This window comes from Ailuropoda melanoleuca, chromosome 13, assembly GCF_002007445.2.
Source record: "Ailuropoda melanoleuca isolate Jingjing chromosome 13, ASM200744v2, whole genome shotgun sequence".
In the NCBI taxonomy this organism is placed as follows: Eukaryota; Metazoa; Chordata; class Mammalia; order Carnivora; family Ursidae; genus Ailuropoda; species Ailuropoda melanoleuca.
In genome coordinates, this window is record NC_048230.1 from 73,706,724 (window position 1) to 73,718,784 (window position 12,061).

Genomic DNA, 12,061 nt, shown 5'->3' on the forward strand with positions numbered 1-12,061 from the left:
TACATACTCAGGAGTGGAATTGCTGAATCATGTGCTATTTCTATGTTTAACTTTTTGATGAACCGCCAGTTTTCCATCCTGGCTGCACCATTTTATATTCTTACCAGCAGTGCACAAAGGGTCCTATTTCCCCACATCCCGGCCAGCCGTTAGCCCCCTCCTCCCCACCCTAGTGGGTATGAAATGGTGTCTCACTGTGGCTTTAATTTGCATCTCTCTGAACTAGTGATGCCAATCATTTTTTTCATGTGCTCGTTATCTATTTGTAGTGTTTTTTTTAATTTTTTTAAAGATTTTATGTATTCATTTGACAGAGAGACAGCCAGTGAGAGAGGGAACACAGGCAGGGGGAGTGGGAGAGGGAGAAGTGGGCTCCCAGTGGAGGAGCCCAATGTGGGCCTCGATCCCAGAACGCCAGGATCACGCCCTGAGCCAAAGGCAGACACTTAACGACTGAGCCACCCAGGCGCCCTATGTGTAGATCTTGTTTGAAGAAATGCCTGTTCCATTCCTTTGCTTTTAAATTGGGCTATCTTTTTACGGTTGAGTTGGTAAAGGTCCTTATATAGCCTGGATATTAAACCCAAATCAGATATAGGATTTGCAAATATTTTCTTCCATTCTGTAGGTTGCCTTTTCACATTCTTGATAATATCCTTTGATGCACATAAGTTTTGTTTTGCTTGTGCTTTTGGTATCAACTGTAAGAAACCATCACCAGACCCTACGTCAAGATTTACCTGTTTTCTTCTAGTAGGTTTATAGTTTTAGCTCCTATATTTAGGTCATTGATCCATTTTGAGTTAATGAGTGATACATGGAGCAAGGCAGAGGTCCAACTTCATTCTGCTTTAGTGATCCAGTCGTCCAGCTCTGAAGAGACTTCTTATTCCAATAAGAAGTGTTAACACTTGTTAAAAATCAGTTAGCCATATAAGGGTTTATTTCTGGATTCTCAATTCTATTCCATTGGTCTGTATGTCTATACCACACTGCTTTGATTACTGAAGCTTTGTACTAGGTTTTGAAATCAGAAGTGTGAAACATCCAACTTGGAACATTTTTCAAGCTCGGTTTTGTTAATTGTGGCCTCTAACAGCTTCATAGGAATTTCAGGATCCACTTGTTTCTGGAAAAAAAAAAAAAAGCCATTGGAATTTTGACAGAGATTGCACTCAGTCTATAGATCGCCTGCAACAATATTGCCATTGGGATAATGTTGTCTTCCAACCCATCAACACGAATGGTCTTTCCATTTATCTAGGTTTTCTTTCAAGATGTTTTAGTTTCAGTGTACAAATCTTTCACCTCCTTGCTGAAACGGATTCCTAGGTATTTTAGTCTTTGGAATGCTACCGTATTTGTGCGGTCTTGGACCCTGCAACTCCGAATTTTTCAGCTCTAGTTTTCTAGTGGATTCTTTGGCATTTTCCCTACATGGGGTATTGGTCAAGTTTTCTTTTCTAATTTCTGTATCTTTAATTCTGTGTACTCACCGAAATGCTGTGGCTACAACTCCTGGTGCAAGGGTGAACAGCAGCGGGGACAGGGGCCACTTCTATTATGTTGGTTGTGGGTTCTTCAAATAAACCCGTTTGTCCTGTTTACAAAGTTCCTTTCTAGTCCTAACGTGCTGTTTTTATCATGAGAGGGTGTCAGAATTTCACCAAATGTTTTGTCTGCATCTATTGAAACAATCCATGTGGCTTTTTCCTATGAAGGTGTATTCCATTATGTTGAACCACCTTATGTTCCTGAAGAAATTCCTAACTCCCCAGTAGTACATCACTTTTTCAAGGTCTCCTTTGCATTTAGGACTGTCTTCCCCCAGACAGTAACTTCTGAATAGTGTCCCCTTCATCTTTCTCTACTCTTGTAGCTGGATGTAGTAAGTGCTCGAGTACTGCTCAGTGATCATCTTATCAACTCAGTGTCGACTTTAGATGGAAGAAATCACGGAGAGCCACAACTCAAAGGTTAGATTAGATTATACGCGTGTGTGTGGTGCTGGGAGAAAGTTCTACTGAAATTGTTCCTCTCCCAACGGGACTGGTTTTCATTTTCAGTATCTGCCTCTTACTTTATCATATGAAAATGAATATAATCTCAAGTACTGCACAAGAGGCTATCAAGATGAGCGCCTTCCTAAGATTTGCCAATTCACAACCATCCCCAACACCGCTGAGTGTTTACTTCAACAAACTAATCTCTGCCAGTTTGATATGTGAAAATGTCCTGTACTTCAATCTTGTGAGTTCTCAGTATGAGGCTGTGCGTCTCTGAATGTGTAGTAAAATATTTTACAGGGGAAGCAGCTGAGATTAGCACTGACTTTTCCAAGGCAATCTTTCTTGACTCTATTAAGCACCCCATTTTCTAAAATTAAACAGACACCAGATACACTTAAATATTCTTAAGAGTTTATTATAAACTAGTTTCACAGGCCACAAGGAAGTAAAAGGACTATGTACAGCCTTACGGGAAACAGGCAGGGATCTGAGGAGGGCCAAGTTGAGTCTAGGGCCTTGGTGGGCGCATTCCCGGGGGAGGGGGCCCTGAAAGGGAAACCAGACAATCCTGTGAGACTCCGAGAACAACGGCATAACAGACAGACAGGTCTGTGGTAATCGGGCCCACGCCTCTGTGGGGCTACTTCCATAACTCTGTGGCCAAGGGTCAAAGAAGGCCTGAAGTAAGAGTAAGAAGTTTAGTCAGTGCCTGATCTGCAACTCACATTCCCAGCCCCAGTGCCCCCCCCCAGCCACCCCATCCCCTCTNCTAGGGACTTCTCTGGCATGTGTGGGTTCCTATGCTTATAAAACCCATACATAAAAAACCTGAACTAGAGACCCAGGGATTAGCCACTGTGGCTGGGAGTTACTTCAGACGCCACTACGGCCTGGTACAAAGAACGCCTATCTGGGAGGCGGGACACTAAGTTCTCGGGGCCCATTTCCTTATCTATAAAATGAGAGGGCTAACCTATGTCAGCATTTCTCAAACTAGATTTAAACAGATATATATAAATAAATAGTACAGCAAAGTCCAGAGCTCCCTCTTAATTACTAGACATTATCACACCTGAGGGCGTAAGACAATCCTAGGACTTCTGTTGGGGACTCTCAGAATGTATTATTTCTCAGTGCCCTGAGAATGCTGCCTTGGACACTGAGAAGTACCCTGGGTATAGGACCACTCTAACTGCTCTAAGAGAGAGGGAAGGCTGATTTTAAGAAATGTCTTTTCCCCTCTTTCCTTTGTGGACAAAGTTGCCCTCAAAGAGTTCACTTCCGTAGGCTTACAGCCTAGAAGCCCTGAGGTTATGGTCAAAATCAAACCTTCCCTCCACTCCCCATCCCAACATGCTCTAGGAAGTCAAGTCACTACTGTTGGCACTTACCTCGCATGCCCGGGGGAGGGGGCCGCATCCCCGGCGGGGGCATGCCCATTGGGGTTCCTCGTCCAGGGGGGATCCCCATCGGGGGACCCATGGGAGGCCTCATGCCAGGTGGTGGGCCCATCATGCCTACAAGAGAAAAGCCCCAAGAATACAGCTCAAGTATCTGTCTTGAAAAGGTAGCAGGAAACATACCAAAGCTGTCCACCAAGCTGAGAAAGATGGACCATTCCACCCTCCCAGTCTCTCCTAAGAAACTGGGCCTTGCGCCAAAGAGGTAGGGCTCCCCATGGCTCTTGTCCAGCTAGTTCCATGGTCAGTCAGCCAGGCTGGATCTCAGAGTAATCCTGCTTAATTACACAAACTCATCATCAGTTTCAGTTAACGTTATGTCTCATCATGAATCCAGCTCAGGCATCTCCCATCAGGTGGCTGTGGTCTCCTTACAGGCTCCTCACCTGGAGGTGGTGCCCCCCGGCCCATAGGTGGGGGAGGACCCCCACGGCCGGGCGGGTACTGGGTCGGGGCCCCCGCAATGCTGGCGGTGGCAGCAGCTGCAGCAGCGGCCACAGTGCCTCTTCCTTGCGGGGTCATCACCTAAGACGACACAGGAGCCGAGTCAGGCAAAATTGCACAGGGCAACGTAGCATCCCACTCTCCTCCCAACTCAGTTAAGCCCGAGCAGACGCCCCATCCCCTAAGCTACAACTCGCAGCATCAGGCTATCTGAAACCACCTGCCAGAGAAGACCAAGCTTGAAAGCTCATTCCCATCTTCCAGGCCCGAGTTAGGGAGGCCTAGTCCAAATTAGAAACGGCCCCTGCACTGTCAGTGTAACTGCTAACAGGCTGTAGGAGAGCACAGCTCCTATGTTGTCATGGAAACATTCTGCCCCAACACGTTTGGCTAAAACACCTTTTACGCATCTCTTTACTTCAACAGCATCAAAATAATTTACAATGTTAAGTTCTCCTTCTCACTTGATTCTGGGACTACATACAGAGAGAACACAATGAAATAAATACTGACAGCCTGACAGTCAGAGGTTGGTCCTTCTGGACTCTTCCCAAACTGTGGGCCCACCCTCTCTCTATCCTTCATTTTAACCTGGAGAAGTTGGCGCCCTTCCCCAACTCCTTACCTGTTGGGATGGCCCACCAACCCCTCGGACTGGCCCTGCAAGTCCTGCGGGAGCCTGGGGCATCGGAACACCAGCTGGGATTCCTCTGCCAGCAGCCCGGCCAATCCCCGGGCCCCCGGCAGCTCCAGCAAGCGGCACTCGGGCAATGCCGGTCTAAAAAATAAAGAAAAACACTCAAATGCTGGGGGCCTAGAGAAGCACAAGTACACTTTGGAATGCCATTGCCAAGAGAGCCCCTAAGATTTATGGGGCATCAAAACAGCTTAAGAACACTACCCAGCCACCCGTATGTGTTAATACCAGTCCTCTTCCATCCAAGATTATGTGCCTAGCTGTCACCCCTACAGCAGACTAGAAGAACCCCTACGGCAGGCTAGAAGAACTTAAGAGACAACACACCACAACTCAACCTATATGCATTTCTGTGAAAATTAAACCAACGAAGGGCCAGGGCTCCATTTAGAAGGGTATAACAGACAAGACCAGTTGACCTGGCATCACAGAGAAATGAGGTCCAGTCCCAGCTCTGATTCTCACCTGGTGGGTGACAGTGGGCAAGTAATCCCACAATTCTGGGACTGTTTCCTCATCTGTAAATGATGGGGTTATGACAAAACCAGTTGTGGTCATGAAGACTTACCATATCTATGTAAGAGTAGCAACTTCTACTAGAAATAGATCCAAGACTTATGAATACAGACATATGTTTAACCAAAAAATATGGTAAATCCCTTGCAGACATTTATAATTAGAAAGGCTTCAGTGTACGAGTCCAAAAAGAAGGAAATGACTAGGATAACTACTCCATCCTCACTTAAGAGAATATTTTTAACATGACTTTTAAAAAGTATACTGCAACTGGAAAAATGTTTACAATGTTAAGTGAAAAAGCAGAATGAAGTATTACATACATATTATGCATTAAACACACAAAAAAAGATATATATGTGGACAAAAGTAAGGAAGATTATTCCTCTGATGACAATGTCTTAAAATGAAAATGGGAAAAGCTGGTCAGATGCTCTGAAGTCTGTTCTATTTCTAAACGCAGGCTGGTGTTTATGCAACCAAGATTGCCTGGGATCAAATGCTGGCTTCACCACTTAATAGCTGTGACACTCAGGTATGTTACTAAACCCCAGTTTGTTTTTTTTTTAATCTATTAAGTGGGAATAATTTATCTCAAAAAACTGTTTATATAAAGTAACTAAAATATTAAAGTGCTTGGCACACAGCAGGTGCTTAATAAATGTTAACTATTATTCTCTAACTGTATAAAATATATACATTGTTATTTGGATTTAGGACTTTTTTTTTTTTTCCAATTTGAGAGAGAGCCGTCGTGAGTGAGACCGGAAGAGGGAGAGAGAATCCTCAAGCAGATTCCCCAATGAGCGTGGAGCCCGACACAGGGTGGGATCCCAGGACCCAGAGATCATGACCCGAGTCAAAATCAAGAGTCAGCAGCTCAATCAACTGAGCCATCCAGGCACCGCCCAGCAACCCAGCATTTTAAAGTAATGTTCAAGAGCCCTTTGGTTTCTTTATCCCTTCTTAACAGAGTTCCCCATTCCTTTTATAAAGATTTATTTTGAGAGAGCATGCACAAGTGAGCAAACGTGAGTGGGGAATGGGCACACAGGGGCGGCAGAAGGAATCTCAAAAGGACTCCCAGCTGAGCATGGAGCCTGATGCAGGGCTCAATCTCACACGACCTGAACTAAAATCAGAGGTCAGGACACTTGACCAACGGAGCCACCCTGGCGTCCCTTGGAGTTAAAGACTTTTTGAAGTCCAGCTAGAATGCCATCACATGAAGAAGTGACCAGATGGCCTTAAGTGCCTTTTCTCCTGACTCACTGTGTACACCAGCTGAGAAAGAAAGGGAGGGCTTTAAAGCTGGAAACTCTCCAATCCTGGTTCCCCATCTCTACTTCCTCCCTGTGGGGTAACCCCTTTGAGAGTCTATTATCTATAAAAAGGGTACAAAAATCAGAGGATACCTGTGAGTAACACAGTGAAATGCAGAGAACCTAACACAGAGCCTGGCTCACAGCAGGGCTCCCCTGCCTTATACTGGCCCTCTGCACTGACTTACATCTTTGGGAGGAGGTCCCTCTACGGTCATTGAGACCAGGTTCTCCCCCCGAAGCAGCACCAGACCGAGGACTCGCTTCTCTTCTCTTTCTGCTTGTTTTGAGTTCTTCGGCCTGAGGATGGGTTTGGGAAAAGAAATAAGCAAGCATCAGAAAAAGCGAAAAGCTCCCGTTCACCTGTCTAGGGGCCTCCAAGATTTGTTTTACACTGTATCTCCCAACAAATGGTATAAAAACTTCCTCTGAGACAGCTCCTCTCAATAGTCTTCATAGACTGAACTCATCACCTCTTAGTGGTTGTCTCCCACGCACTGACCAAGAGACAGGACGAGAATTAAGAAAGTCCAGCCCTGGCTTGAATGTTATTCCGTAACCATCGGGAAGACCTTTCCTCAGTCCAGTCTTCTTTGACTTTACCCTACTTCCTCCTTTCAGCTTAAGGCCTTGTCAGTGTGAGGAGGCAGCACGAACAACTCAAGTCCACCGAACCTCTCAGCCCTCTCGCACGCAGCACCCTTCCACTACCAAGTCAGCCGCGCAGAACGATTCACTACAGCCCTCACCTCACCTCAGAAATAGAAACAAAAAAGGAGTAACTATTAGAAATTACACCTCTGTCCTCAGCACAAAAACAAGACATTCCCAATGCAACTGCCAGAAAAGGAGAACAAAATATATAGCTGATCCTTGAACAACATGGGTTTGAACTATGCAGGGCCACCCGTATGGTAATTTTTTCTGATACGGTACTGCAAATGTATTTTCTCTTATGATTTTCATAACTTTTCTCTATCTTACTTTATTGTAAGGATACAGTATATAATACATGTACATACAAAATACATGTTCATATGTTTAAATTATTGATAAGGCCTTCGAACAACAATAGGCCATAATAATTCAGTCTGGGGGGAGTCCGAAGTTATACATGGATTTTAGACTGAGTGGGGTCGGTGCCCCAACCCCTGAGTTGTTTGAGGGTCAACTGTAAATGTAAACTGGGAAATAAAATAACTGCAGCAAGAAAGGGGAAGGGAAGAAAAAGTCAAAACCAATATCCTAAAAATAAAGGAAAGACAAAATGATCTGATTTTTTAAAACTTAGAGGTTTCCTTTTAATAGTATTTTTTTATGTTCAATCAACAGCAGTTTTCTGTGGGTGGACATTTCTTCCTTTTTCCTTATCTGTATTTTTTTAAAGAAAAGCACGTATTGCTCTTTCATTAAAAAAAAAAAAAACCCAAAACAAAACAAAACAACAAAAACACAAACAAGCCAAAAAACCACACACACACACACACACACACAAAAAAAAAAAAACCCTTCTGGGTATTTAAGTCTTTCTTCATATACTTTTATGTACTTTTAAAATATATTTCCCAATAAACATTTCTAAATTATCAGAACAGTTTCATTAAAAGACAACAACAACAACAGGAGAGAACCATGTGGAATAGTTCTACCCTGATTTGCTAGCCCCCTAATGTGTCCCTGGCACTCAACCATCCCTACCACATTGTGCCCTATACTTCTCGACCTCTTGCTGCAAAAAAGAAAACAATAGCCCTAAAGGGAATCAGAAGCCACTAACAACATAATGTGGACCATTACATGTGGCAAAAGACAGCTGAATGATCATGAAAATCACATAACCTCTTTGGGCCTCAGGATGCCTTGAATGTAATATGCACGAAAAGCTAGCCCACATGTTTTAATAGGCCAGAAGCTTAAGATCTGTGAGTCTTAAGACAAGGGAGTTATCCAATTACATATGGAATTGTAGAAAAGTAGAAAATAGCTCCAATTGTGTCTATAAATGCCAACAAAAATCACTGGCCCCAAACCCACACGGGAAGCTGAGCACTTACCCTGAAGAGGGTCAGAGGCTTCTTAAAGCAGTTTCAGACCAGGCTGCATTGGGAGAGCCCTTTAGGCTACAGCTTTACAAATAGGCAATGAGGCCAGAAAATCAAGCTCTCCCCCCTTACACACCTGTGGGGAGAACATGAGAGCCCTTTACCCCAGTACCCGGGGGCACACAAAGTCAGAGAAACAAAAAGCCTAGCAGCCCTCCTTACAACTTGTACTCAGCTAGGACTAGAGAGCAAGGCTTGCCAGGCTAACAGAGAAGGAGATTTCTTAGAGTCCGGTGTCCCCATTTAAATCTGCCCTCTAACACAGGAGAGCAACCAAGGAACCAGCCAGCTACATCACCACCTGTCGCTCGGCCCACCCACCCAATCCACTCCCCTCGCAACTCACACCCCACCCCCACGCAGCCCACTTCTCACTTGATCTTCCTGAACTCATCGCAGTCACAGAGGATCAAATTCATATGCTTGTCGAAAGCCTTGAAGGTGCCAATGAAGATGCGGCCGTCCTGCAGGATGCACCTCATCCTGTAGTCGATGTGCTGCAGCATCTTGCTGCTCTTGCCCACGGTCTGCAAGGACAGTCAGCAGGTGAGTGCGGCTCTCCTGGACCTCGGTTCCCTACAGCCCAGCAGCCGCGGCCTTCTTTTCCACATGGCCATCCACCTTCCTCAGCAGATTCTCAGCTCTGGCAGCTGGCCACAGCCCTTCCCCAGGAATTCTCCCACACCACCTCTGCCCACAACTGCGATTCCCCTTCCCTTAAAATCCTCTTTTTCATATTACAATTGCCTGTGTCTGTGCTGTGTCAGTTTCAGGTGTGAGGGTGCAAAGTGTCTCCAAACGAATCCAATCCCCCCCAGACCAGATGAGCCACCTGCCACTGTGCAGATTATAGGTGACCAGTGCTGTGGAACACCTGCAGCCCATTTTAAAGACCGAGCCAACGAGGAGCTGCTGGAATGACTGGCACTAAAGATCCAATCAACGAGAATTTGTCATCAGAAAGCAGCTGATCAGTTTGGAGGCAAAGAGAATGGAATCCCTAAATCAAAAATGTTCGTGTGCCTCCAAGACTACCTTTGGGTAGGGAAACTTTCTGGTGGCCAGGGCGCTCATCAGTTTGAACACATACTGGTCTTTAAGAACATACATAACTTGCTATACTTCTTTATCAATCCAACAACCTTTTCTGCTTTGCAGCTTGGCTTCCAATGTAGCTTTGCTAGAAGAGAGACTAAATAGATCTCATACTACAAACTGTCAGGTGCCTTTAGTAATTCTCTCTCTAGAAATTAACCACCTGCCATTTGATTTGTCTATCAGCCAGTGTGATTGGTGTGGGCTTCTCCTAACTCATCCAAGCGTCTGCTCTGTGCCAGGCACTGTGCTTGCTGTTCATCTCTGTGAGCTTGGACAAGAACGGGTTTTTGAACCTACCGACGTGTGGATCCGAACCTCGACTGACACCCTGGAGACGCAGGCTACGTGGTTCACTCTCCCTCAAATGACCATGTTAACCGGCTCGTAAACATCTGTGTTTACATCTGTGGCAACATTTACTGATCCGTGCGCCTTGTTAAGAGCTAAGTCTTCCTGGGTGCTCACTGTGTACCAGGCACCGTGACAAGCACTACAGAGCTCATTTAATTCTAGAAATCAGGCTAATTATTATTCCTATTTTACAGATGCATCCACTGAGACCAGGAGAGGTTAAGTAGCTAGCCCTGTCTCACAGCCAGGAAGCTGGGTTGGAACCTGGGCAAGCTGAATCCAGTGCCTACTCTTGCAAACGATCCCACAAACAATTCCCCGCTTTCAGTTCACCCAACACGTAACAGCTACAGAACAGTGCTCTTTCTCAACACAACTAAGTTCCTGTCACTTTGCTGGCTAAATCCTTCAATGGCATGCCTCATCACCAACAGGATTTGGAAGCATGTAAAGCCTTTAGAAACCAGGTTCCTGCCAATTCCTCCCATCTCTCTTTCCACCCCTTCCTCTCTTCCTCCTCCAGGGACTTTCAACAGTGCTACCCTTCATGCTTCCTTCCCATCTGTAACATTCCCTTCCATCTTCACTGGGAAGACACCTCTAACAATCTTTAGGGACTCTGCTTAGGCATCATCTACTCCAGAAAGCGTTCTTACCCCGCCCCTCCCTCGCCGTTACTTTTACGTAATGCTTAATTACCATTCTGGATTATAGTATCTGTGTCCCCAACTAGAAAGTCACCTGGGTGAAGGAAGGAAGCATTTCATTACGTAGCCCCAGTGCCTGAAAAGTCAGACAAACTCAAACACAGACATGCTCAACAACTGAGTTGAACTCTTCCTCCAAACATTCTCGTTCACCCTCCCATTTCCTCCTCCCATCTACAGGACCCAGGCACACTCCCCAGTTTCGGCCACAAGTCCTCCCACCTCTTTCTGCAACTTATCCTCAGACCCTCACCCCATTTCACAAGTCCTCCTGAGGCTGTTAATACCTGCTCCGAACCCCCAGACACGCATTAATTCTGCAAAAGTTTCCTTAGTGCCTGCAGGACCCCAAGCCCTGTGGCCACAGCGGCATGGAGAGCCGCGGTTCTATCCTCGCCACCACCGAGCGGCCCCGGCCTCCGTCCCTCGGTTCCAGCCTTCCGCTCCCCCATCCCGCCGAATGGCCAAGGTCCGGGTCTCCCCTGCCCAGACGGGGCGGCCGCAGCCCGGGCCTTCACGGCCATGAGCGGCCAACCGACGATCTCCCCCCGGGTCAGTCGCGGTCCCCACTCCACGACAGACTCGGAAGTTCCCGCGCCGCTAGCCTGTGCCTCCTCACCATGGTGGCGGTTCTGATGGCTCCGATTCCCGCCGGATTCCTTTCGACACAGGCCTAGACGCCCGCCAGCAGCCCGCTTCCCGCCGCCGCTACCGGAAGTGCGGCCGCGGATAAAATGGGGTCGGGTAAAAGCTACTTCCGGCCCGGCGTCGGCTCTTGAGTTCCGGCAAAAACGCTGAGCGGTGAGCGCAGAGGCCGCGGGGGCTTGGGGCGGGGCTAACGTCAAACTGAACTTTACGGAGATGTTTGGTCACCTTCCTAGTTTCAGTCCGTTCCCGAATCGCTCCTCCACACCTTCTTTCCCTCCGCCACGCCTCCCTGTCCCATTACCTCTAGGTCGCCATCTCCCATCACTTCCCTCCTCCCCCTCCCGCCCCCCACGAAGGCACAATCCTTGTTTTTCCGCGAACTAGCTTGCCGTGCTCCTGCCTTAGCCCATTTGCATTTGCTGTTGCCTCTGCCTGGCATGCTAATCGTCCAGCTCTGTGCACGACTCATGCTCTCACTTCCTTCAGGACTTAAGCTCAAATAACATTTTCCCACTGAAAATTTTGCTGACCATCCTGATTAAAACTGCAACGTTCCCTCCCACCCCTGCTTTAACTTTCTCCTTACCATTATCCCTAATATACTATTTCTGTTATTTTATTATTCCTCCCCACTAGAATGGAAATTCTGAGGGTATAAATTTTCCTTTGTGTATTTTTCGTTATTGCAATGCCTAAAACACTGCCTA

The 12,061-nt window shown here is 46.5% G+C and overlaps 1 protein-coding gene across 2 annotated transcripts; it reads right to left on the minus strand.

The window, feature by feature from the left end:
- Positions 1 to 2,398: 2,398 nt before the first annotated feature.
- Positions 2,399 to 11,481, minus strand: SNRPB (small nuclear ribonucleoprotein polypeptides B and B1). 2 transcript variants are annotated; one of them, XM_002918784.4, is made up of 7 exons: positions 11,326 to 11,481; positions 8,926 to 9,077; positions 6,637 to 6,748; positions 4,539 to 4,691; positions 3,856 to 3,994; positions 3,401 to 3,526; positions 2,399 to 2,687 (listed from the first exon to the last, which is right to left on the minus strand). In XM_002918784.4, the coding sequence occupies exons 1-7, from the start codon at positions 11,326 to 11,328 to the stop codon at positions 2,677 to 2,679; spliced, it is 696 nt and encodes a 231-aa protein (XP_002918830.3). In that variant the 5' UTR covers positions 11,329 to 11,481; the 3' UTR covers positions 2,399 to 2,676. The 2 variants fall into 2 exon arrangements, with proteins under 2 accessions (XP_002918830.3, XP_034496655.1); XM_034640764.1 differs by having other exon boundaries at positions 2,401 to 2,555.
- Positions 11,482 to 12,061: the final 580 nt, after the last annotated feature.

Bases quoted from the DNA above. Each gene is read 5' to 3' on its own strand.
- SNRPB (XM_034640764.1), bottom strand. The intron at 6,749-8,925 runs GTGAGAAGTGGG...ACCCATCCTCAG, and splicing joins GATGAGTTCAGGAAGATCAA to GCCGAAGAACTCAAAACAAG. The intron at 3,527-3,855 runs GTGAGGAGCCTG...TTTCTCTTGTAG, and splicing joins CCGGGGGGCACCACCTCCAG to GCATGATGGGCCCACCACCT.